The sequence below is a fragment of the Piliocolobus tephrosceles genome, chromosome 11 (genome assembly GCF_002776525.5).
Source record: "Piliocolobus tephrosceles isolate RC106 chromosome 11, ASM277652v3, whole genome shotgun sequence".
NCBI lineage: Eukaryota > Metazoa > Chordata > Mammalia > Primates > Cercopithecidae > Piliocolobus > Piliocolobus tephrosceles.
In genome coordinates this window covers 120155492-120183155 of record NC_045444.1, presented here as the reverse complement: position 1 = coordinate 120183155, position 27664 = coordinate 120155492, and the positions used below count along the sequence as shown (strand labels likewise).

The 27664-nt window shown below is 49.8% G+C and overlaps 2 protein-coding genes across 3 annotated transcripts in view; one reads left to right on the top strand and one right to left on the bottom strand.

The window, feature by feature from the left end:
- Positions 1–443: 443 nt before the first annotated feature.
- On the top strand, positions 444–27664 carry HJURP (Holliday junction recognition protein). 2 transcript variants are annotated; one of them, XM_023228749.1, is made up of 10 exons: positions 444–638; positions 1102–1168; positions 2384–2439; positions 5125–5221; positions 7336–7400; positions 8988–9080; positions 10514–10592; positions 12576–14146; positions 17754–17830; positions 26941–27664. In XM_023228749.1, exons 1-9 carry the CDS (start codon positions 543–545, stop codon positions 17814–17816), a joined length of 2187 nt encoding a protein of 728 aa, XP_023084517.1. In that variant the 5' UTR covers positions 444–542; the 3' UTR covers positions 17817–17830; positions 26941–27664. The 2 variants fall into 2 exon arrangements, with proteins under 2 accessions (XP_023084517.1, XP_023084516.1); XM_023228748.1 differs by lacking the exon at positions 26941–27664 and adding an exon at positions 20724–21539.
- The window catches only part of MROH2A (maestro heat like repeat family member 2A), a 57654-nt gene continuing 51963 nt past the window's right edge, over positions 21974–27664 (bottom strand). The window contains exons 36-42 of the mRNA XM_031936547.1: positions 26530–26679; positions 26237–26419; positions 25539–25694; positions 23842–23973; positions 23107–23209; positions 22741–22806; positions 21974–22253 (exon numbers count right to left, since the gene is read on the bottom strand). Coding sequence (XP_031792407.1) covers positions 22132–22253; positions 22741–22806; positions 23107–23209; positions 23842–23973; positions 25539–25694; positions 26237–26419; positions 26530–26679 — 912 coding nt within the window. The 3' untranslated portion in view covers positions 21974–22131. The remainder of the gene's footprint in view (positions 22254–22740; positions 22807–23106; positions 23210–23841; positions 23974–25538; positions 25695–26236; positions 26420–26529; positions 26680–27664) is intronic.

Genomic DNA, 27664 nt, shown 5'->3' with positions numbered 1-27664 from the left:
AATACTCGCTATCCTGCCTCCTTTTGGGTTGGTAACTTGGGGTTGTCTTTCTTAGGCCCCTGCCCTCCAAACGGCGCCGGGATCCCAGGCGGGCGAGCGAGGAAGGCGGCCCCCGCCCGGCGGCGACACCTAGAGCAAGTCACGCAGAAATCTCCAGGCCGTACTTATCTCCGGTGCACAGCCCGGGAGATGACACACATCCCACCGGATCTCGCACAGCAGCGCTGATTAATAAGCACAGAGCCGTTGGAGCAACTTCCACCTGCCGGGCTACCGGAGACCCTCCCTCCCTTCCGCCGGACACGCTCCTTAGGGCGTGGCTGGAAACTCGGGCGTGGATTGGCCGGGAGGGATGCAAATTTGTTTGAAAGGCCCAGTCAGCGCCCGGCTTCTCCGCGCTGGCCAATAGAAAGCCTAGAGAAAGGCAGGAAGGGCGGAGTCGCCTATTTGAGTGTGCGGCGCGCCAGGCCCTGCGTTCCGGGTCCGCGCTGGGGTAGTGGCTAAGTCTGCGGCTTGGTCCGATTCTGGGTCCGCTGCGCAGCATGGAGAGCGAGGACGCGGAAGACGACCTGCTGCTGCAGAAACTCCGGGCCAGTCGCCGCCGCTTCCAGAGGCGCATGCAGCTACTGATAGAGAAGGTGCGGCCCCCGCCGGTCCGCCAGGAGGGGAGGCCTGCGGGTCGGAGTGAGGCTGGGAGGGGACGTAGGACGGGAAGGGAAGGGGCTCTGAGGGCTGGGAGCGGGAGGTGGGGAAGCGGGACTGGGGCTTGGGTGCGGAGAGAAGGTGGAGGCGGAGCTGGGGGCTCCGGAGAGGGAAGAAGGAGGCAGCGCCGAAGGCTTCAGAGCGGGGACGGGGAGGAAAGACTGGGGCCTCCGGAGTGGGGAGTGGGGAAGCGGGACTGGGGCTCGGGTGCAGAGAGGAGGGTTTGGTGGGGCTGGGGGGCTCCTGAGTGGGACGAGAGAGGCGCGGTTGGGTACTCCGCTGCAGAGACCATGTTTGGGGCGCCCCAGGCCAGACTAACGGCCTCTCGCGGGCTGGCGCCGCCTCCGCCCGGGTCTGAGGCCCCTGGGACCTGACAGAAAACCCCTTCCTCCTCCGCAGTACAACCAGCCCTTCGAGGACACCCCGGTGGTGCAAATGGCCACGCTGACCTACGAGACGCCACAGGGTAAGTGTCATCCTCCCCTTCTGAGTATTCGGGTGAAGAGTGCGAATGGCGTAGTTGAAATGCTGTCACTGCTGTCTTAGGAAGTAAACATTGTTCACCTAATAGGAACCCAAACATTGGTGCCCTTAAACCTGTAAATTACTTGGATTACTTATTAAAACAATTCCTGAAGAGACATAGGTGCCTCCTGGCTCGCACGCCTCGGGCTTGCCGGGTTGGCATCCCCGCTGGCCACCTCCACACCATGGCAGCTTGGGGCAGTTGCTTAGCTGGACTGGTCTCAGTGTCTTCATCTGTGAAATGGGAAGGATGATGACAGTAATGTCTCCTGGGCGTGGGTGTTGTAACAGTTACGTACAATCCCTGTGAAACTCTGGAAACAGTACCCACCCTCCACTGCGAATACTCACTTTGACTATTGTTTGCCCTGTTTAACTTGGAGTAGTAACTGTCTTCCTTGAGGCTCCAAGTACTTGAATAGGGAGAAGAAGGCATTCCGTTTAATAGTTAATGTAAACGGACTGAAATCTTGTGGATTCTTTTTGGTAAATAGCTGGTGACAGTTTACACTGGCTGGGGTCAATTCCTCCCGTATAGCTTTATAACTAACTCAGTATCACTTAATGAAAACAAACCGCACAGCACGTTCTGTGTTACATTAAACAGACGGGCACAAAAGATTCACAAGATCTGCTCCTTGAATTAAAAGAAATCCTACCTTTCTGCCTTTATAGCCAATCCAGTTGCATCTTGGGTGAAAAGTTGACATAGGCAGAAACTAAAATATTCCAGTGGCAGGTGTCTGTATAACATGTAGCTTGCCCTTAGAAAGCATTCATTCCGTATATGGGATGTAGAGATTGCCTGCGAAAAGTGCTTACTCCTCTAAATAGTATATAGATTGTCCTCTCTTTATGTATTTTAAGGACAGGCGCTGTCACGTATGTTCCTCGTTTTCATGTAACTCTTTGGGCTAATGATGTAATTTGATGAGCCATTGCCTAGTAGGTAAGAGAGATTTCTATCAATGACAAATTTGCCTTAAAAACCTGAAACTTTACAAAGAGGAACAGCAGCAGGGTATCAGAAGCCTGGCTTGGTTTTAATTTTGTACCTTTTTTTTTGCCTGTTACTTTGGCTTCCGGTGAACACAGATTGAGCAGAAGTTCAGCATTCAGGATTATGTCAATGATCATTTTTGTTTCTTTTCTTCAGGATTGAGAATTTGGGGTGGAAGACTAATAAAGGAAAGAAACGAAGGAGAGATCCAGGTATTTAGTGTCAAATTTTATTGCCAAATAACCTTGCTGTGGAGGAACGTTGATGTGAATAAAGGTGTGGGTGTGCCCAACCTCTGAGCTTATGCAGAGGCCACCACGGGGCACTTCTCAGCTTGATTATACTCTTTTTCTGTTTTTAAGGATTTAGAAGCGTTTCTTCTGTAGCTTGTCAAGTGCAAGGAGGCACTGTGTAATGTTTGGCCTTTTTTGTCACCCTGTGTTTCCTGTGTCACAGGCTGAGGGGCTCTGATAACACACATGCAGAGGCTGGGCCAGCTGGGTAACCCTCCCCAAGGCCACGTGCCAGCCCAACGAGGGGCTCATAGAAAAGACCAAATCCAGTTCCTTCTAGGGAAGAGGAATGTCTCTCTTCCTGTTTTGAAAGGGGAGGAAGAGAGATGAGGGGAGGTGCGGCCTGGAGGATCACACATCTTTCCCTCTGCATTTGTCCACCTTCCGAAGACCCGTGTTTCCCTGCCTAGTTGTTCCGAGGGTGTTGCAGCTCTGAGACCCGTTATTTTAGTGGAAGGTGCTGTTGGCCTTTCTACGGGGACATCCAGGAGCCCTTTTGCCACAGTGGCTTTTGCAAGGTTGTCTGGTATTCAATTAATCACTGCCTCTCAGATGCCACGTGGTTCCTCCCCGTGGTCACAGGTCAAGGAACCTGTACCCAAGAATGAAAACATCTAGGTCAAGGTGACATAATATTAACAGCAAATTTGAAATCGAATCTTCTTGATTAATTATTCTAGTCATGGAAATGTTAAAAGTACATACAACTACATATATGAGCTGATTTCTCTCTGCAAAGATGGTCCCTAATGCTATTTTAGTACAATGTGATTCCCTATAATACACATCTTCATAAATGCATTTTTTTCTCCTTCACTTTTCCAGTTAGTACATATGGCGAACTCTTCATCAACTATTGTATAATTATAAAATTATATAATTATTTTAAAAATCATGTTTTTTTAACTGTTCTCCTGTTGATAAGCAATTAGCTATTTGTGGCTTCCTTTATTAATAAATAAGGGTCAGCACACTTTTTCCACAAAGGGTCAGATGGTACATATTTTAGGCTTCGTTGGCTGTATGGTCTCTGCTGTAACTACTCAGCTCTGTGTTGCAAGGGGAAAGCGGCCGAAAATAATAGGTAAATGAGTGTACATGGCAGTGTTCCAATAAAACTTTATTTATAAAGCCTCTGTTAGATATGGTTTTCAGAGAAAATCCTGGTCCTTGTCTCTTCCCAATACTGATATTCTCCCTTTTCAGTAAATGCTGAGAAGTGGGATTTTTGGTTTAAAGGATATATACTCTTTGAATTATACATAATAGAGATGAGCACTCATCAGACCAGTGCTTATATGGTCCTGGTGGCAACAAGTTTTCATTTGATTTATTTAAGGTTTTTGTTTAAAATGTAGGAGGACCCCTACCTGGGTCTCCAGAATCTTCAGACCCTTTCTTGGGATTAGGAAACTGGGGGGTAGCCTGAGATTTCAGCTGGGACATCTCTGACTTCACTGTAATTGCTGTTGGTGACGGTGCCCAGATCTGCTTTCACCTTTTCCCAGACGACTTGGTGCTGCTGCTGCCCTGGGTGCTGGGGGAGGCTGTGGGCCTTAGCAGACCGGGCGTTGACCTGTGCTGGGTTGGTTATAACACGATGCCTGGGCTCTCTTTGTAGCTACCAGAGCTACCAAGTAGTTTGGGGTTGTTGTAGATCGTCTGCTTCTCTGTGAGTCTCAAACCAGATTCTGCCTCAGACACAGCCACAAAACAACTCTGTAAACTCCACCTTACACGATGGTTTCACTGGAAGCAAAGGTTCTGATATTCTAGAAGTGGGCTTCAGTTACCCTGTAGTGCTCCTGGGTAGCCCCAAGTCCTCTGAACCCTCAGAGTTGACACCTGAGGACCATCCCTAATGGTATAGGCCTCACCACCTTCTCCCACCCTGTTCTTATAAGGCTGGGTGGTTCCTAAAATATTAATATTTTAGCCAATCTGGTATCTTGAATGCTTGAATTTCACTGAGAACCCACTGATGCCATTCGCTGGGATTATTTGTGGGACGTGCTGTAGAGCAGGCTCTGGAGAGCTGAAGCAGGCCAGACCAGTAGTGTGGCCACCCGACCAGCCCTGCCCACCAGCTGTGAGCTCCTGGTCGGGACAGCAGCTGCCTCTGTGCATGAGGCTTGGGCTGAAACTGGCTCCTCCCCACCTTAAATACTCCACGTTCATTAAAGATCACAGGTAGTCCCCTGGGGGCCACTCGCCTATTTCTATGTTCTCACTGATGACCTCAGGACAATTTTGTTCATTCCTATTTGTTTTTTGGTTTGCCCCAGACCCTGTCATCCCTGGGCCAGTGTTAGGAGGGGTGGGCTTATCTGCTTGTGCCTGGGCCCCTGACTTTCCCTGCTCCTTCCCTACCTTCCAAGTGGCTTTTTAAGTAGCAGCTCCCAGTGCAACCGAAGGGAGCCTCAGCTCCCTCCTGCGCTCTTGAGGCCTCTTATAAAGTGGACATGCAGGGAGAAGAGAAGCCTTGTGGTAGGCTCTTGCTGTCTCCTGTGTTAACGGAAGGATTGCAGGTTTATTACTTTACAGTGACTTTGAAATGTGCTGTCACTCAAACAACTATGTCTTTATTGGCTTCTGCACTTGGAGGACTCCCCCGTGAGGCCCGCGGACAGGACAGATGGCTCTGTGCAAGCTGCAGCCCAGGGTCCTGAGTTTTCCTCGCACCGCACAGTCCTGGGAGCCGGTGAGTGTCGCCTTCATCAGAGAACTGAGGTCGGGGGCCAGGCCTGATGCACCTGTTACAACAGCTGAAAGCCTAGATTCCTCAGTAATAAAGTTTTTATTTTTTCTAAGGTACATCTTAAAAACTAAAGTATGTTCAAGTACACTGTTGATTCCTCTGACTCTGCCTTCCCCACAGTTACATCCAGTGCCTGACATATGAATGGTACTCAGGTGTTTCTTGAGTAAATAAACGTGCCCCTCCATGTGAAAAGTTAATATGCAGATTTAATAAGTTAAGATTTGCCCCTACAAGGTGGTGTTGTGAACTCTCACTTCTATAGGGAAACTTCCCACCTCATCCTCCTAGGACGCTCCTTCCTTTTCCCCAGGCCAGTCTCACTGCCCAACCCCATCCTGTCCTCTTTTCTCAGGAATCCGTCCCTCACCCCTTCCTTCTGTCTTTAGCCTCTGTTCCCTGGATCCATCCATTGGTATTTAGATGCGCCCAGCCTCACCTTAGACACATCAGACCCTTCGTGGCTCTCCCCTGTCCTGGGCCCCTTCCTCGCCACCTCTCTTTACCCAGTTCCGTTTACAACCAGAGTCAAATAACCTCCATTTGCTGTCATGGATTCCCTACCCCACCAACCCCATGCGTTCCTCCTCTCCCGATTCCATCCTGGCTCCATCTCTAAAGCCCGTCTCTGGGTGAGGTTTCTCGCAACCCTGTTGCTAAATCCTGTTGGCATTCTTTGGGTTTTATTATTTGGGTTTTGCCCTCTCCAAAGCATTTAAGCCTTCTGGAAGTTCTGGCCTGGGCCTCTGTGGCCCCCTGCTCCTCGGCCCCATGCTCCTTCTGACTACAACCTCCAGCCAGACCTCAGCTGGAGGCGTTATACTGCCTAGCAGCCCCTCTGCTTCAATACTTCATGTCCAGACCTGGCACAGCTAAGACTCAGCCGGACAGACCGGCTCCCCATCTTCTGCTCTGCGCCTCACTTCAGGCCCTACTCTCTTCCCTCCAGTGTGAACCAGAAACCCAGGGTCCTCTTCGTCTCAGCCTCTGCCTCATTCCTCATGGCCAAGGCATCCCTGTTCTGTGCCTTGTGCCCCGTTAGCTCTCATGTCCCCCCCTAAGCACCAGCCCCCATCCCCACCTGCCCCACTGACGCACCTGTGAATGTGGTCAGGCCACTTCTCTGATGTAACACATGGCTTCGCATTGCTTTTGGGGTAAAAGGCCAGAACCCAGAACCCAGAATGGGGCCTGAAGGCCTGCCTGACCACATGGCCTCCTCACTGCCCCCGGAAAAACAGACCCCTAGTCTTATCTAAGCTCTTTAGACCTGGGTTCCTTTGCTGAAACAGTTTTGTCACTAGCCTTTAAACACCTGGACACTGGCCTTCTGCAGCCTCTGTCCACTCTGCCCAACCCCTTCCCTGGCACCTTGCTTGCACCTACAGTTAGTGATGGGTGTTGAGTCACTAAAAGGAAGCTGGTGGTCTTTCAGAGTAGAATTGGAAAGCGCTTCATGAGGATATTTACCTGTGATGCTATGTGTTTACTGCTATTAATCCAGATTTTAACTATAAATCCTTAGATCCATGAATTTCCCTGACGGTTTGAAATCACAGGAAATAGTTATTTGACGGCTGTACTGCCTGGTATGGCACCCACCAGCCCTCTCTGAATGATATTTAAATTAGTTGAAAGTTAAATAAAATTTAAAATCCATTTCTTCCGCCTTACTGGCCACATCCCAGCTGGAGTAGCCCCATGTGGCTATTGGCTAGCCTAGGACAGCACACACAATGTTCCATGGTCACTGGAAGTTCTGTTGAGCGGTGCTGGGCTTGAGTGTCTCCACTCCCAGGCTCAGAGGCCATGGAAAGCTGGAGGTGCTGCGGAATCTGCCTTTCCTCACTCCACGGCCCCCGCAGATTCCCATTCTGAGGGGTTCTCTGGGTTACTAAGAACAATGGGCAGCCGTAGATGGCTCCAGTAGGTGCACCTTTGAAATAATGGGAATTTTTACTGTAGAAATTACTCGAAGTGATGCCAAAACCATCCTTGAGAGGAAAATGCACTCTTTCCTGAAAATCCTGATTGAGATTTACTTGTTTGACTTTTAGATTCAAAAAGCGGAGATCTCAATGCCACATCAGACCAGGAAGAGTCAGTTGCTTGGGCCTTCGCAGTAAGTACTGCTTTTAGTAATGAATGGACAGAGGGGGCTCAAGGGTGGATCCAGCAAAGCTCTTGTGGCCTGCGACAGGCAGCATTGCCTGCAGCCTTCTGGAAGTCCTCTCCTGAGGCTGGCTTTTGTTACTTCCAAGTCTCAGGTTTCCTCATGTCCAGATTTCCTTCAGCGGTAAAGTCCTCCTCTCAGTCTAGCACTTGGCAGCCAGTTCTACCCCCAGTGCAAGCCTGATTCATGATGATTTTCACTCTGCAGATAAAGCTGTCAGTGTGGTTGGCAGGGCGCCATTTGCTCGGATGAGCACACGACAGGGAAGTTGGGCTCTTGGTCAGTCTCCCCCACAGGGGCAGGGTCAAAAGAGAGGTGTTCTAGAAAGTATTTAAAGGTCTGCCCTCAAATGCCTGTGTCACAGGGTCGCCTCATTGGGCAGTAAGTATCCTTACTTACTGCCTAACTAACCTAAACAGTAAGTATCATTTACATGTCTGTTTCCCAGAGTGCCCCGAGGTCACAGAAACCACCCGTTTTCTTACAGGATGTGCCTCTTACCCTCCTTGGTTGGGATAGATGAGAATTTACACAGAGCTTAACCGACTCCAGCGTCTTTCCTGGCCCCCGTGTCACACCCTGTCGCCTGCTAGAATAGCTGGTGCATGGTTTTCCTCTAAAATTGCTGCTTTTGTGCAGAGGGTTTCCCACGCACCCATGTGTAACTTTCAGTGACAAAAAAGAAGGAGGCAGTGGTCCTGGGGAAGAAAGTGGGTGCTCGCTGAGAGACTGTGTAGGGATTGGCAGCAAAGGGGAAGGAGGTGGTGCCAAGAGTCAAGAACCAAAGTGCCAGCCCCATGCAGCAGAGGATGGAGGGTGAGGCCCTCTATTTCCAGTGTCTTGCAGGGGAGGGGTAGGAGAGCCTCCTGAGCTGGAGCACTGAATTTCTGTTTTTGGTTTTGGTTTTTTTGAGACGGAGGATCACTCTGTCCCCCAGGCTGGAGTACAGTGGAGCGATCTCAGCTCACTGCAACCTCTACCACGTGGGTTCAAGCGATTCTCCTGCCTCAGCCTCCCAAATAGCTGGGACTACAGGCACCTGCCACCATGCCCAGCTAATTTTTGTAGAGACGGAGTTTCATGTTGGCCAGTCTGGTCTCGAACTCCTGGCCTCAAGTGATCCACCTGCCTCAGCCTCCTAAAGTGCTGGGATTGCAGGCGTGACCCACCACACCCAGCCAGGAGCACTGAATTTTTTATAAACTTACCAGTTTGAGGTTATTACCAGTAGTTGAGTCCTGAACTCACCTATGAATATTCAGATGATTTTTTTTTTCTGGTCTAGAAATGCTGTCGTAAACTTCTCTAGACATGGTTTTTATTTTATTCTTGTTTTGTCTTTTACATTCTTTTGGGTTATTAACACAGCAAGAGGTAAAAAAAGTGACTTTGAATAACATCATGGAGGCAAAAGTGACTTTGAGTAGCATTATGTAAAGATTTGTACATTAGTGAACTTTGCCAGTTTGTTCAGAATACAAAAGGTCAGGTGCACTCAGAAGCTCTTAAAAATTCTGACTTCTCTTTTTTGATCAGCCTGCAGTGCCTCAAAGCCCTTGGAAAAATGAGTTAAGAAGGAAATACTTGACCCAAGTGGATATACTCCTACAAAGTGCAGAGTATTTTGAGGTAATCTGTTTCCCAGTATTTGTTTTTACATAATTAGATCAGAAACACATTGAGGTGTGATGTTATTACGCTTTTTGTTTGCTTTCTGCAGAACCTGTAAAGAGCATTTGAAGTAATGATTTCCAAATTGTTTATTCACATGCTGACATACTTGCTCCTCTTGAATAAACACTCTAGGTTCCCCAGGGCAGCGCCATCAGGAAGGTGGGAACCCTGGCAGAGGCTCTCTGCCCACTGGTCGGGGACAGCTCACAGAAAAATCTAGTGGGGCAGCTGGGCACAGTGGCTCACGTCTGTAATCCCAGCACTCTGGGAGGCCAAGGCAGGTGGGTCACTTGAGGTCAGGAGGTTTCACCAACATGGTAAAACCTCATCTCTACGAAAAATAGAAAAATTAGCTGGGTGTGGTGGCAGGCGCTTGTAAATCCAGCTACTCGGGAGGCTGGGGCAGGAGAATCGCTTGAACCCAGGAGGTGGCGGTTGCAGTGAGCTGAGATTGTGCCACTGTGCTCCAGCCAGGGTGATAGAGCAAGACTCTGTCTCAAAAAAAAAAAAAAAAAAAAAAAAAACTAGTGGGGCCACACATGAGACTCTTAAGAGCAGCCCCAACCTCTGGACCAGGATTTGAAGCTGCATAGTAGGGAAGCAGTAGTCCCCACATTCCCTGGTGTGATCAGGCTAGGATCAGCTGCAAGGTGAGGTGGCTGACCCTTGGCACCTGTCCCGCCTGCTGAGAGGTCATGTTGAGGGGAGGATGTGATGGCTTGAGAGGTGGGCACGCTCACCTGCCAACCCCTCTCTTAAGGTCAGTGCCCCCTACCATAGAATAAGGGACATTGCAACACCAAATACCTAGGAAGTACACATTGCAGAATAAAAATTCATCTCCACAAAAAGGCAGCAATCTCACAGGGGTGTATGTGTTTTCTTACTGTGCTCCTGACCAGTGGAAGCCTGTATTTGGAACCTTCGACTTAGTGGATGTACCTGAAATGTTTTTTCCTTTAACCCAAGGCAGCAAGTGGTATCCTCATAGTTGCTGTGTTGATCCAGGGAACAGATTAGGGTTAGGAACGAATGGATCTATCGGGTCTTCTTTGTCCACCATCCACCTGGCCCCTAGGTGTTCTTGCGGTCCGAGTATAATGATAGACCAAGAAAGCTACCAGCGCCCCTGGGGTAAGAAGTTACTAGCAGATGAGTGATGACTGTGGCTGGAAGCTGTCCTGGAGACTACATCAAGTGTCCAGATCTTAGTAGGACACTTTTTCTTCCCACTGCCCGAAGCGTAGCTGGCCACTGTCACCACATTCACACGCTCGTCGGCGCGGCTGTGCTAAGATGCACAGTCCCCATTGTCGGGAGAACCCAGCTCCTTGCACCCAGTTGACACCTGGCAACTTTTTTCTTGTAACCACTAGCTCTGATTTCAGTATGCAGGTAACAGAGCTGGAAAGGATGCACGTGTGACTCCGCTGCCTTCACTGGCCTCGCCTGCCATGCCTGCCCCTGGTGAGTGCGACACAGAAACTGTATGAACCATGCGTGTCTCCTTCACTTTCGTTGGAGCTGTGTGGCCCCTCAGAGCTGCTCACACTGGTCACGCCATCATTTCCTGGCGTGTTTCATCAACATAAATTGTTAGAGATACACTTGCATTTCACTGGAAGATAAGATGTTTTGAAATGAGCTGTTTTCTTCTCTGCGCGTCTGCTCTTTACTCCAATGTACTAGTTTGAAAAGTTTTGCATCTCCAGAAGCACAGGACTAGTATAGTGAACACGCTTCACCTGTTTCACAATTAACATGTTGTCATATTTGCTTTATCACCCTCCACACGTGTGCAAACACAGTGTGTATTTATTTGCATTTGTGTATGCATTTATCCTTAAATGCGTCACACATACCTCCAAACATCGGGTCATTCTCCTTTATGACTACGGTACCCTTAACACATGCCAGAAATTGAACACTGATGCAGTACAATTTTACCCATTGTGCCGATGATGGCCTTTGCAGCCTTTCTGGTTTGCCTGACCATTTCCAGACCCATTCAGGCTGGTACCATTGTTGCGTTTAGTCTCCCTCCATCAAGAGTAGCTCCTTGACCTTTTCTCCCTCGTGGCCACCTTTCATATTATTGCCTTTCTTGAATAGCCCAGGCCAGTAGTTTTGCAGAATGTCCCTGAATTTGGACCTGATTGCTTCCTCATGGTTAGGTTCATGTTAAACATATTTGGCAAAATTACTACAGAGATGACTTGTCCTCTCAGAACATTTGGTCAGTCTGTCCCATTCTTGGTGACTTTTGAGGCTGATCATTGAGTTCAGGTAAGACCTTAATTCAATATTTCTCATTGCGACAGGCCCTTTTTCCTTGGAGTCATCTGTGTGATTCTTTGATATCTCCTAGGAACCTTTTCTCTAAAAACTTCTCACCCAGTGACTTAGAAGCCAGCAATGTGGATTGCCTGGGTGGAGGTCCCCGCCCAGGTTGTTTCTGTCTCTGCTATTCCTTGGCACATGTCAGTTGGCATTCTTCTGTTGAAAAGAGCTATCTCCCCTCTGGTTCTTTTTTTTTGCTTCCTGTAGTGCCCTCTCATGCTTTGATTTATTTTTACTTTTTAGGATCAGTAGGAATTCATCAAGTCTTCTTGTTCTTTGATTCCCATGTTATAATCCATTGCCATTATTCAATTTGACGCTCAAGTAGTCCCAGATTTAGCTGTCAGGGAGCCCCTTTCAGTCTGGCTTTTGTGTCATGTGGTGCAACCCCAGCTTTTTTGAGCACTTCTTCACCCCTGCCCTGACACCGTATTTTCCTCTCCCTGTTCTCACCAGCTACAGTGATTTAACATGCGCTCATCTGGTCAATCGTGCAGCACAAAATAACTCTAGCATTGCGGCACCTGCTACCACTCTTCACAACCATGTACTAAGTAAGCTTCAACATTTCCAAGCAGCTCTTTTTATCCTTAGACAATATCTCTTTAAGAGGCAGACATTCAGCGTATTTGGACTCTTTTTCCTCTTTCAGTTATCAATTTAACGTACAAATTTTCTTTTTCTGTTTGTGTTCAATTTTATGGTTTTTCCCCATCGTTGGTTAAATACAGGAAACATTTAATATGATGCAAAAGTCAAAGCTATATGAAGACATTTGTTTAGAAGTCTTACGCCCCTTCCCATCCCTGTAGGTAAACGGTGTTGTCATTTTTCAGTTTCTAATTAGCTTCTGCAAAGGCATCCATCTTCTAAACAGCCTAGAGGGAAAGGAAGACACCTTTGGGATATGTACGATGGAGAGTAGAAATCAAATTTTGATAGCAAAAAATATCTCTGAGAAGAGTCTACTCCTACACATTTGTGGTGTTTTTGTTTTTGCTATTGCTTAAAAAAACATAGTCCTGATCCAATCTTAAGTTCTGTCATCTGTGCACATGGATGGTTTAGAATGGTAACACACCTTTACTTTATGTGTATCTTTTCTCCCAGGATACTGCAGTCGTGTCTCCGGAAACAGTCCTGGTGACCCAGCAAAACTAGCTTCATCTCCCAGAGAATGGGATCCTTCACATCCTTCCTCCACAGACATGGCCTTAGTACCTAGAAATGACAGCCTTTCCCTACAAGAGACCAGTAGCAGCAGCTTCTTAAGCAGCCAGCTCTTTGAAGATGATGACATTTGCAACGTGACCATCAGTGACCTGTACGCAGGGATGCTGCACTCCATGAGCCGCCTGTTGAGCACAAAGCCGTCAAGCATCATCTCCACCAAAACGTTCATCATGCAAAACTGGAACTCCAGGAGGAGGCACAGATGTAAGAGCAGGATGAACAAAACATATTGCAAAGGAGCCAGACGTTCTCAGAGGAGCTCCAAGGAGAACTTTGTACCCTGCTGTGAGCCTGTGAAAGACACAGGAGCATTAAGAGATTGCAAGAAAGTATTAGATATTCCTTGCCATAAGACAGGTTTAAAATTGGAAAAAGCTTTTCTTGAAGTCAATAAACCCCAAATCCATAAGTTAGATCCAAGTTGGAAGGAGCTGAAAGTGACACCCTCGAAGTATTCTTCCTTGATTTATTTCAACTCCAGTGCAACGTATAATCTTGATCAGGAAAATAGATTTAGGACATTAAAATGGTTAATTTCTCCTGTAAAAATAGTTTCCAGACCAAGAATACGACAGGGCCATGGAGAGAACCGTCAGAGGGAGATTGAAATGCGATTTGATCAGCTTCATTGGGAGTATTGCCTGAGTCCCAGGAACAAGCCTCGCCGGATGGGCCTCCCAGACTCCTGGGCCGTGAACGTGTACAAAGGGGATCCTGCGAGTCCTGGTGGCCTTCAGGGCTTAGAAACCTGCAGGCTGAGTTTACCTTCCAGCAAAGCAAAAGCAAGTTTAAATGAGGCTTTTGAAAACCTGGCCAAAAGATCTCTGGAAGCGGGTAGGTGCCTGCCCAAGAGCAATTCTTCACTTCCAAAAGCCAACCCCACACACAGCCCAGCTCGCCTGCAGCAGACCTCTGATCTTCACGTTCAAGGAAACAGTTCTGGAATATTCAGAAAGTCAGCGTCACCCATCAAAACTCTTTCAGTCCCAGATAAAGAAGTGCTAGGCCACAGAAGGAATCGTTATGATGAAATTAAAGAAGAATTTGACAAGCTTCATCAAAAGTATTGCCTCAGATCTCCTGGGCAGATGAAGGTGCCTTCGTGTATTGGAGTGTCTACAGGTAAAGCAAGTATGGACGTTCGATATCAAACAGAAGGCTTCTTAGGAAAATTAAATCCAGACCCTCACTTTCAGGGTTTCCAGAAGTTGCCATCATCACCCTTGGGGTGCAGAAAAAGTCTACTGGGCTCAACTGCAATTGAGGCTCATTTATCTACATGTGTTGCTCATGCCACCAAGAGGGACCATCATTTCCCTGCAAAAAGACCCAGGCTAAAAAGCTCCGGATGCCAGGCCAGTTCCCAGGGTGCCTCAGATGGGGTAGGCAACACCGTAAGACCGGGAGACCAGGGCAGCTCTTCACAGCACAACTCAGAAGAGAGGAAGGTGCGTTTCTGTTGGTTGAACGTGGGTGTTTTATGTGAGTGACTACTCTTTGGACAGAGGCTTTTGATGGTAGGAACATTTGTGCCACTTTTAGTGAATCTCAACCGTATTCTTACATTTGTGATCATTTTCCGAGCATTCTCCCAAATGCTTTTCCTTCCAGTAAAATCGTCTATATCAAGAACATGTTCCTGTGTAAGATGCATCGAGGTTGAGCAGAAGATGCTCTTGCAGAAGTTTCACACGCTTTCCATTAGAATGCATTCAGAGGTGGTTTTCTACAAATCCTCACTTACTACACTTTGTTCCTCTTTGTCGAACGTTGATTTCTAACCTCTTCATCTGACACTCAGCAAATAGCGTTGTAAGGCAAAAGTGATCTAAAGCAAATGACTTCCTGTCTATTTCTGGATTCCTGGTAGGGACAGAGCAAGAGTGGCCTGGAGAGCCATGAGCATAGTGTTCTCACAGGTGTGAGGGGTGCCCTGCAGATCGTCTCAGTGCTCGGTGTTAAAACTTCTGCACCTCGTTCTGCAGCTTCATTTGTGCGAATCATGTCAGCTGGGGTTTGAGTCTGCGTGTGCCCTTTTCTCGAGCGACAGTGGGGTGGGGTAGGTCAGTGTCAGTGGGTCCCTTTGTTGGCCTTAAGGGCTGGATTCCCCAGCACAGCTTCTCTGTGTGTCCACAGCCAGGATCTAGAGGATGCGACTTTTTAAGCTCAGTGCCACAGCTCACCCGCAGGTGGACGGGACTTGACTGTGGGTTTGATTTGGCCAGTTCCTTTGGGTTTTGTGTGTTTGTGGTTCCAGCAGGTGAGGCTGTGTCTCCAGGATCCTCTTCCCTTGTGCCCTACCCTGGCGATGTGCCTCTTCCCTGAGGTCATTCGGGTGGACGCTGCCTGCCATAAATGTCCCATTTTCTGTTTCTCCCACCTGGGCCCGCCTGGCCTGTGAGCCCTTCTCAGCCGCTGGCTCCCGCCGTCCGTCCAGCTCAGAACCAAGGTGTGGCATGCCTTGTTCCTTCTGTGGCGCCTGCCTTCAATGCCTGCAGTCCGGCCTGTCATGGCAGAGACCACACTCTCGGACCACCAGCGGCCTCCTGTGACTTGAGCTGCCTGACGCCTTTCTCACTGTGACTCTGTCTTCCCAGTGCCCTTGGACTGCTGCAGGGCCACCCGCTCCAGGGTCTGCCATGGGACAGCCCTTCCCTTCCAGGGAACTTTCACTGGCATTCTCCCGCTACTCCCTGGTTCTTTGCTATTGCATCCCCAGACGTCCTCCCCAGACTCCACCCACTGCTCAGCTGCCTGCTCCGTGCAGGTGCCCCCCACCCTCCCAGCACATGGTGGGTGCTGCAGTGAGGAGCTGTCTGGACACGGGCCAGTCTCATAGGTTAGCAGCTCAGGCTCCTTGACTCAGTTCTAGAAGCTCCCAGGTTTTGTTGGGTGTTTTGGTTTTCAAAGTTATTTTTTTTTTTTTTTTTTGAGACAGAGTCTCGCTCTGTCACCCAGGCTGGAGTGCAGTGGCCGGATCTCAGCTCACTGCAAGCTCCGCCTCCCGGGTTTACGCCATTCTCCTGCCTCAGCCTCCCGAGTAGCTGGGACTACAGGCGCCCGCCACCTCGCCAGGCTAGTTTTTTGTATTTTTAGTAGAGACGGGGTTTCACCGTGTTAGCCAGGATGGTCTCGATCTCCTGACCTCATGATCCGCCCGTCTCGGCCTCCCAAAGAGCTGGGATTACAGGCTTGAGCCACCGCGCCCGGCCCAAAGTTATTTTCATGTATAAAGTCATACTGTGTGAACTAACCAGAAGCAGATGAAACAAGCCCTCTGTTGTCATCTGTCTTGCCAGTTGAGGATGGACATACATATGTGTTCGGGTGATGGGAAGGGTTTTTCTCTGCAGGGCCCGGCTAGGGTCAGGGGCACTGTGTGGGCAGGGCCCTCAGAGCTCCTCCCCTGGCAGTGCATGGCTAACAGCAGAGTCTTTCCCTCGGGTCTTGGTCTCCAACTGTGTGCCTGATGCCCCATTCCTGTGCCCACATGGCTTCTTCAGAACAAACCACTGGCTGGGTGGCTTTCAGCCATGGTTAGTGAAGCCTTCGAGAATCTCAGCCGCATCTTCATGGCAGACACTTCACGGAGGCTGTTTTGAGAGCGAAGCTTATGCGTTCTGTTTAACAGATGACCTCTCAAGAGTCTCTTTCTCAGTTGAAAGGGGAGCATTTCACCAAAAACAACTCTCCGGCCCAGAGAGTGATCCGAGGTTTCTCCTGCCTCCCGCACATCAGAGCTCCTCTGCTCTGCTCGCCCTGCTTGTCTAAACCTAACTGTTTTTTCTCAGGTAGTGCCCCAGCTCTTCCTTTTACCATCATCCTGCCCCTGGGATTCTGTCTTGTGCCTTTTCCCACCTTGCTCTGTGATCTGCTGGCACCGTGCCAGTCGCCTGCAGCCCCCTTTCCATGTGTGACGTCCTGCCCCAGTGCTCCGTGCAGAGGCTCCTGTCTTGTTTTTTCACCTGCTCAGCCTCAAGGGCTTTCTTCTGGCCCAGCCACACAGGAGGGACCTCAGCCTTGCAGAGAATGGTGTAAGGCTGCATTACTGTGGGGCCAGGGAGTAGGCCATCCTGGGGACTCGGCCCTTGGTGGCCTAGCAGGGCGCTCCCAGCTGCCCTGGAATTTGACAGCAAGTCAAATCATGAGCACCCCAGGTTGCGTTTTAAACCACAATATAAACATGTTTAACTGGTTTCCTATGTTTTTCTGCTTTTCCTGCTTAAATGATAAATTTCTTGAGGAAAGAGACCAAATCTTCATGAGCTACAACTACATGTGGAGTTTTCTTGCCTGACATCTGAGTGCTCTCTGTGTGCCAGGCCATGCTGAACCATTTTTACGCCTTATCTTCTTTAATCCCCACCAGAACCCCTTGATTAGATCGATTCTGTCCAATAGGCAGGCTGTCTCCTTTTAATAGATACGGAAAAGTAGCTTAAATCTTAGAACTCCCAAATTCACTCGTGCAGCGGCGCTAGCTGGGCCAGGGTGTGGGATGTGGACTTCCCCACCAGCTTGTGCTCCTTGGGGGAGTGTGGGGGGCGGGGTGGGGGTTCGCCATTATATTTTTGTTGTTTCTTTTTTTTTTTTTTGAGACGGAGTCTCGCTCTATCGCCCAGGCTGGAGTGCAGTGGCCGGATCTCAGCTCACTGCAAGCTCCGCCTCCCTGGTTCCCGCCATTCTCCTGCCTCAGCCTCCTGAGTAGCTGGGACTACAGGCGCCCGCCACCTCGCCCGGCTAGTTTTTTGTATTTTTTTAGTAGAGACGGGGTTTCACCGTGTTAGCCAGGATGGTCTCCATCTCCTGATCTCGTGATCCGCCCGTCTTGGCCTCCCAAAGTGCTGGGATTACAGGCTTGAGCCACCGCGCCCAGCCAATATTTTTGTTGTTTCTTTAACATAACTTACTTATTTAACGTAATGCCATTTTCTGTAAGTATTTTTATACATGCAATGGAATAAGTGGAAAACAGTGAACCTTTTAGCGGCTGGCGTTGGGAATTCTACTAGAATTTTGCTAACATCATTTTCTTTGTCTTTTTTTTTTCCCTAGAGGAAAGAACACGTCTTACAGGATGGAAGAGAAGTGATTTTGTGCCAGAAAAATCCAAACTAAAAGTGTGCAGCTAGGTAATTTTGAGTGTTCTTTCTCTTCCCACTTGCTGTTTGTGTTTTTGTTTTTAATTCTTGAGACTGTGAGGACTTGGTTGACTTCTCTGCCCTTAAAGCAAATGTTAGTGAAATTGGCTTCATCAGAGATGACCCTCGAGTTCTCGGTGTAGAAATTATGTGAATAAAGTTGCTCAGTTAGAATTCTTAGGGTTCTCTTTGATAGGCCTATTTTTCTAATGTGTGCGTTTTTGGGGGTTTTGTTTGTTTGTTTTTGAGACAGTCTCTCTGTCGCCCAGGCTGCAGTGCAGTGGCACGATCTCAGCTCACTGCAACCTCGCCTCCTCAGTTCAAGCAATTCTTCTGCCTCAGCCCCCCGAGTAGCTGGAATTACAGGCGCATGCCACCACGCCCGGCTAATTTTTGTAGTTTCAGTAGAGACATGGTTTCACCATATTGGCCAGGCTGGTCTTGAACTCCTGGCCTCGTGATCTGCCCGACTCAGCCTTCCAAAGTGCTGGGATTATAGGTGTGAGCCACTGCGCCCGGCCATGTGTTCTTTTTTAAATTTAGATAAGTCCAGAGAATCTCCTGTTTCCCATGTCATTTGAGAGTATTTGCTTGTGAGACGTACGTTTGAGCCCTGCATGCAATGACCCTTGAGGGAAAATTAACAGTCCTGGTGGTCCCAGACACTCCTGCAGCCACAGCGCCTGTGGCTCCTCACGATTCTTACTGAAGCTGTTGATGACAGGATATCATGGTGACGTTTTTGTAGTGAAATAGTTCGCATATCAGAATACACTGGTGAAACTCATGCCGGAGTAAATAGTTAATATATTGCCATCTGAGTTTGGGGTTGCTTTTTTATGAAAGATTAAAAATGAGATTGAGTTACACATTTTTCATTCCTGCCTGCCTCCCCAGGCGATTACTCTCCTGATGTCAGATATCACCTCCCTACCCCACCCCATATCCCTTCCCCGCTACGTCTTACACTGGGACCACGTTATGTGCGTGTGCACGTGCGCACGCCTGCGTCCTCAGGCTGCCATAACAAAATGCTGGAGACCAGGTGGCTTCAACAGTAGAAATTTATTTTCTCACAGTTTTTGGAGACTAGAAGTTTAAGACAAGGGAGCCAGCATAGTCGGGCTCTGGTGAGGACTCTTTGTGGTTTGCAGAAAGCTGTCTTCCTGCTGTGTCCCCACATGCTGGAGAGAGCAAGGTCTCTGGTGTCTTAGGAGGGCACTAATCCCATCATAAGGGCCCCTCACTCAGGACCTCATCTAAACCTAATCACCTCCGGAAAGCACCATCTCCAATACTACCATCATGCCAGGGGCTAGGGCTTAATCCTATGAACCTGAGGGACCCAGTTCAGTCCACAGCCTGTGAGTCAGTAAGGAGGGTGCATGCTGTTGAGAGCTGAGAACCGGGCCAGGTGCTGCAGACCTCACAGACGACTCATTTCCTCAAAGAACAGGCCGGCAGTGTAATGCTGGCTCAGGCTGGGCCAGGGCCAGAATGGCCCCTACAGATCTAGAGCCTTCCCTCAGGCCTGCTGCTTCCTAAGGACAACATGACCCATCCTTTCCTCTTCAGGAAAACCATCACTGCAACCCAGAAGTGCTTGTGCCTCTCCTCCCCCGACACTCAGCAGACTGCGGACACCTTGCTGGCAGGGCCAGGCCTGGCTGCCAGAGAGGCTGGTGTTCTGTCATCCCGTGGAGGAAGGCGAGGTAGAAGGACCTGGGCATGGGTCTTGGCCAACTTACAGGATCTGCCAATAAGGGACCCATAGACTATATATGGTATAGTCTCCCTGTTTCAAACTAGATGAGTAAATTAATACTGTACGTATGCTACAGTTTTGTTTCATCACGAGACTGAATGTGACAGGAGCTAATAGATGTGGGCATCTCATTTTGAGTTCCGTAGGTGGTTTATTGTCCTGGATGTCTGCAGATGGGAGCAAAACCCACCCGTGATCCTTACGCATAAGTGTCAACTATCTGTGGCACACTCACACACCGAGAGGCAAATTACGGGTCACGGATGGGTGTGCCTTGAACTTCCCTAGTTATTGCCAAATTGCTTTCCCAAAGGGCTGCTCCAGTTTGCCCAATGTCCGGCAATATGAGGTACCTTTTCCCCACATTATCGCTGCCAGGTGCTGCCAGTCTGAGCTCTGGCAGGTGTAACATGTGTTGCTTCACAGTTTGCTTTCTCTTGATGACTTGTTGAGCATGTCTTCCTGTGAGTCCTGGTTTTTTTAAATGTCCTCAGGACACTGGTTTTATACTTGCCTCTATTTTCCTGATTTGGATGTATTTGGAATCCAATGATATGAAACAGTCCAGTTTTATATAAGTTGCAAGCAACTTCTATGATTTGTCATTTAACTTTGTGGTATTTTATTGTATGTAAGTTACATTTTAACACAGTGCTATGGTTTGGATGCCATTTGTCTTGAAATGTAATTGCAGATGGAACTGTTAGGGGGTAGGGCCTCGTGGCAGGTTTCTGAGTCATGGGAGTGAACACCCCATGAATAGATGAATGCCCTCTTCAAGGAGTGAGTTCTCACTCTCTGCAAGAGCGGGTTGCCTTTGCACCTGCCCAGTCGCCTTTCTGCTTTTCCGCTGTGTCCCGAGATAGCACAAGGCCCTCACCAGAAGCTGAGCAGATGCCAACGCTATGCTCTTGGACTTTCCAGCCACCAGAACTGGGAGCTAAACAAACCTTTTCTGTATAAATTAGCCTTGGGTATTCTGTTTTAGCAACACTGAACATACTAAGGCGGATAACTTCCTTCTTTTTCTGGCTTCTGCTGTTACTTTTGAAAGAAAAACTACCATACTCTGAGGATAAAAAATACTGTACTGTCATAAATTTTGCTGTCTCCATTTAGGTCTATAAACCATCTGGAAATGTTTCTGCACAGGCATGGAGGGAGAGCCAATTGTACAGATGTACAGCTGCCTCCTTGTACTGTATTGAATGCTGCACCCTCGCCACTCCATCAGTGGTGTTCAAGCTTGTTTAGCAGCAAGACTCTTCATCACTTGGCAGGAAATCAGTTCACCATTTGCTCCGTGGGAGACACAAAACAGTTTGAAGACCACTATTCCAGAGAAGGCTTTAGCACGGGTTGGTTTTTGGACCGCGTAGCAGCTCTCTCCTGTTGATGGGACCCCAGATGGTGAATTCCTTCGGCAGTTGTACTGGAAACAGTTTGGAAGTCCTGGTTTACCTGCTCTGGGGACACCTAGACTATTCTGATGGCCTGAGCATAGCAAAAGCCTTCGCCACACTGCCCCTCTCTTCCCTACATGTTCTTAGACATGAGGCTAATTTCTCCTTTTTGACCAGCAGCCAGATTCTGTTCCAGGCCTCATTGGGCTCCGGTTCCAACAATCCAAACTTTGGACCTCCAAGGGAAAGATGATGGTGGGCCTGGAATAAATGTCACTTCCTCCATACAGCCTTTCTGGATTGTCTCCAGACTTCCACACCCACCCTCCTGTGCCACTGTAGCACTTCCACCCTGGCTGCAGTCCTCCTCCTGATGTGTGTTGTGGTCAGGTGCCTTTCCCTTTAAGAAGGGCCCCAGTCGGGCATGGTGGCTCAAGCCTGTAATCCCAGCACTTTGGGAGGCCAAGGTGGGCGGATCATGAGGTCAGGAGTTTGAGACCAGCCTGGCCAACATGGTAAAACCTCATCTCTACTGAAAATACAAAAATTAGCCTGGCGTGGTGGTACGCACCACCCAGCTACTCGGGAGGCTGAGGCAGGAGAATCACTTGAACCCAGGAGGCAGAGGCTGCAGTGAGCTGAGATCACACCACTGCACTCCAGCTTGGGCGACAGGCAAGACTCCATCTCAAAAAAAAAAAAAAAAAAGTCCCTGGAGACAGACGGGACACTCTAGGCCTCCCCTCACCGCTTGGCAGAGTGCCTGGCCTTAGGCACACTGTCAGCATGTGTGTGTGGATGAACTACGAGTGAAGACAAAGCTAGTTTCCGACCCTTTGGGCCAAGGGGCTGTCAGACACGCATACTTGGGGGGAAATCGGAAATGAAGTGGCTCATTAAGGCTGAAGTTCCCTTTGCCTCATTGTCTTGGTTCTGGGCTGTCACCACCTTACAGTCACACATCTGTACCCCAGTGAGAATGGAGGTTTATTTCAACAGAAGGAAAGAAAAGGATACTAGTTATTTACAATAGTGTTTTTCCTACAGACTAAATTTACAAACTAAATTTAAAAGGGCTGGCATTTGGCACTAAGAAGACAGTTTACATCTTACGTTTGGACCACCTAGGACATTCCTTGGGGTGAAGCCAGAAGCCCGTGCTGACTACAGCTATCCAAGACTTCGAGTGTCTCCAGGGCTGCCCGCCTGACCCCGGGATCCGGGTCCAGCTGTAGTTCCTGGAGGGCTGAGAGGGAACACAAAGAGGGAAGGCTCAGGCCCCGCCCAGTCAGCACCACGTGCTGCATGCCCTTGGCAGTGATGGCAGGCAAGGGCTGCAGAAGGTGGGCAGGTGCAGATGGGGAAGCGCCTGTGTGGGAAAGCAGAAGACTGCAGGTGGAGCTGTTTCCACACACATCGCAGCTCTCGGCTTCAGTGAGCACCCTAACGGACAGAAATCACCCACAGAACCTGATAGCAGCATCAGGGCAGAAACATTTCATAAGAAGCTATGAATGGGAGACACAGCCCAGGGAATGAAAGGGACTGCACCCATCAATAGCTGTCGTCCTGGAAAGGCCTCCCCAGGTGCATCTCTCTGCCCTGGTAACACTCCGCCCCCCAAAACCCCACAGCAAAGGGTCCTCTGGCTCTTCCCTTGAAGCGGTTTCTCTAAGCTCCCCTAGTGAGTTGGTGAGTCGTGGACTCAACATCTAACACTCTCCACTACTTACAGTTCCGTAATGCTGGGAAGTCCAGCTTCTTCAGATAGTGTGTAGACATCTGCTTCATAATAATTCCTAAAACGACAGCCAAAGAAATGCTCATCACGCAAGTATTAGGTCAGCAGGCAAGTCGTTCTGTGGTTTACTTGGTTTACGTTATGAGAACATTGATGAAAGATGTTGTTGAGTCCACATTGGCAAGGAGGAAGCCAAAATCAAAACGGGATAGAAAGCACAGTGCAGGGCTTAGACCTGAGCTCCAGTCCCAGCTCTACCACATGCCTCCCACCCACGATCCACCCTCCCCCCGAGTTCCAGGGTGAACCAGAGGGCCTTCAAAGTCCATCTTGAGTCAGGAAACGTCTGTCTGCTCACCTGCCAAGTTGCAAGCAGCGATTCTAATTCTTGACAAGTTATTTTTAACATAGGCCATTGTTTCTAGCAAGAAGCTATAGAGAACAGCTGGCTTTTTCTGAGTCTGCAAAAAGTGATACACACAGCTTTGGAGGATGAGACCCTGACAATGGGCTGTCATTCACCAAGAGTGTTCCCATCACCAAGATGCATCAGAGAGGGCAAGCTGCCATCCCAGCATCACACAGCAGATGAGTAGCTGGCAAATGAAGGACCATCAGCCCCCTGTTGCATTTTTCATATCCCATCTGACCAGAGAACCTGTGCTGTCCAACATGGTAGCCACAAGCTTCGTGTAACCCTGGAGCACTTCAAGTGTGACTGGGCTGAATTAAGGTAAAGTGCCCCCTGGGCTTTAAGATGGTACCCCCCAAAATTTTAAAATATCACAATAATAGATTTTATATTGATTACATGTTGAAATGATCACGTTTTAGTTATTTGGGTGAAATAAAATATATTAAAATTAGTTTCACGTCTGCACTTTTCTGGATGTGCCTACTAAAAGAAACGTCAGACAGCTGAAATGGGCACATGGCTTGCCTTCTATTTCTGCTGCACAGTGCCGGTCTCAACACTGCACGTGTAGAAGCTAAACATAGGGCCCCAAGAAAGAGCTGTGGCAATCTCAGACCCCCAGCTCCAAGCAGCGTGTGGCCACCTGGGACGGGCTGGTTTCCCCTTTGGCTTTCTCACCAGGATGGAGCACATGGTTGTCTGGAAAACGGTCATCTTGTCATCAGTAGTGGTATCACTTGGCTCTGAGGGATGCTCCAGGGACTTCCAGCCCCAGAAGTGCACACACTGAAACATGGTAGCCATACAGGCCTGCAGGGACACAGGACGGCAGCAGAGGCATCAGCCGGGCCAGGGTGGTTCCCCGGAGGGGTGAGGCTGGCAAGAAGCCAGAGGGCAGCTCCAGAGAAGCCTCACCAAGCCCAAGAAAGGTGGGGCTGGTGGCTCCTGGGAGGCCACCTGGGACCTGCCAGCTTGAACATGGCTGCATGTGCATTTATAAAAAGCCCCTTGGGGCCAGATGCAGTCCCACCCACCCCCTCAGCCAGCACCTTTGTGCCCTCAGCAGCCCTGCCTAGGACCCAGCCCTCCATGGGATCGGAGGTGGGAGCCTGGCTTGAGCAGGCAAGACTGGGCACGTGTCCTCACCTCCCAGGCCCAGTCCACCAGCTCCTGCCTTGTGACCATCCTGCTGGCCGCAGCTTCTGGAGACAGTAGGGCAGGAAGACAAAATGCTTCCGCCTCGGTAGCCCTTTCCTCACTCTCGGTCACCCTTGCTGGGTGCACCCTGGTTCCTTCCCTGAAGCCCTCCCACCCCACTGGACAGTTGTCAATCAAACATGGAAGAACAGTGTGGGCTGAAGACAGAGGGTGGTGAGGACTGGCAAGGAAAAGGAGCCTCTGAGCAGTGACACTTTGTGCTCAGGGTGGCCAGGGATGGTGTGGCAGAGCCCGGAAGCTGGGGTGGTAAGTGCAAAGCCCAGGTCTAGGGAGCGTGCATCTCAATACCCCTCACTGCCTGTAAGGCCCACCTGGGCCACCAGGGCCACCCAGGCCACCTGCTCCACCCCACCTGGAAACGGCTGCCCTCACAGTGACGGGATTGAGGGAACTTGCCCTGTGACCCCACAGCTGGGGTCTAAGGCATCTGCTGAAAATGGCCATTTTGTTTCTGTCATGTGGGGCCAGCTGCATCCCAAGGCTTACTAGGTGGGGGCAGAACCTCCCCAAATCAGCCACCTCCTGACCCCACCCCCCAAGTCTGTAGGAAGACACTAGGGAGAGAAGAGGGCAGTCAAGGTTGTGGGCCATGCAGGGAGTGAGGAGCCTGAGGTCCCCAGCCAGCCAGGGTTAGCCTGAGAGGCAGCAGCTCCATAAGAAGACTCATTTACCAACAGATCTGTCTCTCCCTCTCCCTCCTCCCGCCCCAAAGCAATAGAGGAGCTGGGCCGTGGACAGGGAGAAGCTAGGCCCGCTCCCATCCCAACATGGACCTGCCCCACAGGGAGCAGGGAGTGGACAGGACCACTTTGGGGTATTTTGAGTCCTAATACTCAACAGTGACCTGCCAGTTACAGAATCTGCTAGAAGAAAGGGTTTGGGCAGAGGAGGGCTGTAGGCAGCCACCACGCCACGTCCCCCCACACCGGGCTGAGACTGCTTAGTGAGGTGGCTTTGCAGGTCATCTCAGATGGCCTCTCTCCTCAGCCTGTGAGGGATGGAGGGCAGCAGGGAGCAGGCTGTGGCCTCTGGGATCTCAGAGAAAACTGACTGAGGCGGAGAAAATCCTGCAGCTCACCGAGCCAGCAGACCCAAGAACCTGTTTCCTTGGGGGACCGGGCCCCAGACCGGGACATAAAGCCCAGGGTGTGTCTTACTTGGGCTGCATTGGAGCAGGGGTCCTGGGAGTGCAGCATGAGGGGGATCCAGGCCTTCTTCACCTCCCCTTTGAAGAAATGCTTCTTGGACATCCCGACCACCCTTGCCAGCTTCCCAAAGAGGATGAAGGCTTTCAGACGCAGCAGCTCGCTCTCCTGTAACCGGGATGGACATGGGCTGATATGCAGGCAGCAGGAAGCCCAGCGAAACCCCAGCCATTCTCCAAGGAACACTCAATGCCTTGGCCCTTGCAGAGCCTTCTGGATCATTCCATCAGGGTGGAGTCTCTCCTTCAGCAGGGATCTCGTAGCCCTCAAGGGTCTGGGCATTACTCTGGTCTTCATGCCCGCCTCTTCCCTGGGTGAGGGCTTGTGCGGGATGTGAGTGCACAGCCTTGCCTAGCAGAGGCCCAGGATGATACAGGTGCCCTGGGGGTATTTGTAGGTGCAAGGAATAAAAGGGGGACACCCTTCCCTCCTAGCAGGGCTGCAGGGGCCCAGGAGCCCTCACTTGACAGCACTGACTCTGCAACTTGGAAGACCTTTTAATTTACAAGATCCCGTGATCAGCCAGTCACTACACTGGTACCCAGCAGGAGCCTCGGCTCTTTCTGCTCTAGGGCCTGTCTCTTCCTTAGGGTCTGAGAAGTGCCCAGTCCTTCACCGAGCAAGCTCATGGAGGCTCTCATCGGACTCACGTTGTCAAAGAAGATTCTGCACTGCTCAGACATGGCGTCGAAAGAGGACCCCACATCCCCTTCTCGGAGCTCAGCCAGGATCTTGGTCAAGGCCTCCATGCCCTCGGCAGTCACACTGGTGCTCACCGGCTCCCTCAGGGGGCCCAGGCACTTCTCCAGCAACACCTTCCGGTACTGCTTCACCTGGAGGGGCATGGGCAGCCCTCAGCCTGCACCCTCCCTCCCAGGCTGACCGGGGCACCTGGCCTGCACCCTCAGCTCCCAGGACCTGGGCCCAGGGCCGGGCACAGTACCTTCTTGGGGGCGCCCAGGGCCATGTTGCCGAGGGCGCGCAGGGACAGCACCCGCAGGGCCTCGTCCTCCTCCTGGTCAGCACCCTTCTCCAGCAGCAACACTGCTGGCTTCAACAGCTTCTCCTGGTACAGAACTGGGTCGCTCATGAACTGGAAGGGAGGACATTTGGCAGTTATCCCCAAGGCAGGCTCATTTCTCAGCAGCAAGTGGGACGTGGGAGGAGAGGTAATGCAGATTGGCGGCCCTGTGAACAGAAGGGGAGGGGCTCTGACAGCCTGTTTCCTCTCTATAAAAAGGGGGTGATGCTAGTACCTGCCTCAGCGTCTGTGTGGGGATTTAATAAGGAAATATGGGGGGAATACTACATAAGTGCTATATATATATATAATTTCATCATTTATTTTTTTCAGGTAACAACAGCCACTGCCAAATGCAAGAGCCACACCCACCCGCATCTGAACAGAAATGCACAAAAAACATGAATTTCACTTTCAGGAGAATTAGTATTGGCCTAGTGCCCCAAGTGCCAACACCTCACTGGTATGCGTGTGTGTGCATGCATGTGTGTACGTGTGTGCGTGTGTGCATGCAAGCACCTGAGTATGTTTGAAAGAGGCCTGAAAAGAAAACTAAACAGCAAATTGTTGAGTCCAGGGACAGGAGAAGTGAGCGTCTACTGACTGTTCCCACATCCGGTTCCTTAAGCCCCCATTAGGCGCAGTTGCTCTAAGCTTCCAAATGTTTTGTCTCCCACTCAGTCCACCTCCATTCTGTCCCAGACACCAACATCAGCAATCACAGGAGCTTCCTACAGCACTTCAGTTCATTTAAACATACACTGAGCACCTATTCAGGGCCAGGTAGAGCAGTGAATACAACTATCACAACCTATTTTAAATGCTCTTCTGGGAAAATTCCCAAAGAGTAAAGCCCTACACTATTGTTAGCAAGCATTAAAAAAAAAAAAAAAAAAATTATATTCCATCCCTATCAAATTTGAAGAATGTAAATAGCTTGCTTCTTAAAAGCTGAATCTAATTTTTTTTCTTTTTTTCTAATTTTTATTTTCAGTTCTGGGGTACATATGCAGGAAGTGCAAGTTTGTTACATAGGTAGACGTGTGTCATAGTGGTT

Excerpts from the sequence above, each read along its gene's own strand:
- HJURP (XM_023228749.1), top strand. The coding sequence starts at position 543 with ATGGAGAGCGAGGACGCGGAAGACGACCTGCTGCTGCAGAAACTCCGG. Across the intron at positions 1,169-2,383 it reads GACCTACGAGACGCCACAGG|GATTGAGAATTTGGGGTGGA; the intron begins GTAAGTGTCATC and ends TCTTTTCTTCAG. Across the intron at positions 2,440-5,124 it reads GAAACGAAGGAGAGATCCAG|GACTCCCCCGTGAGGCCCGC; the intron begins GTATTTAGTGTC and ends CTGCACTTGGAG.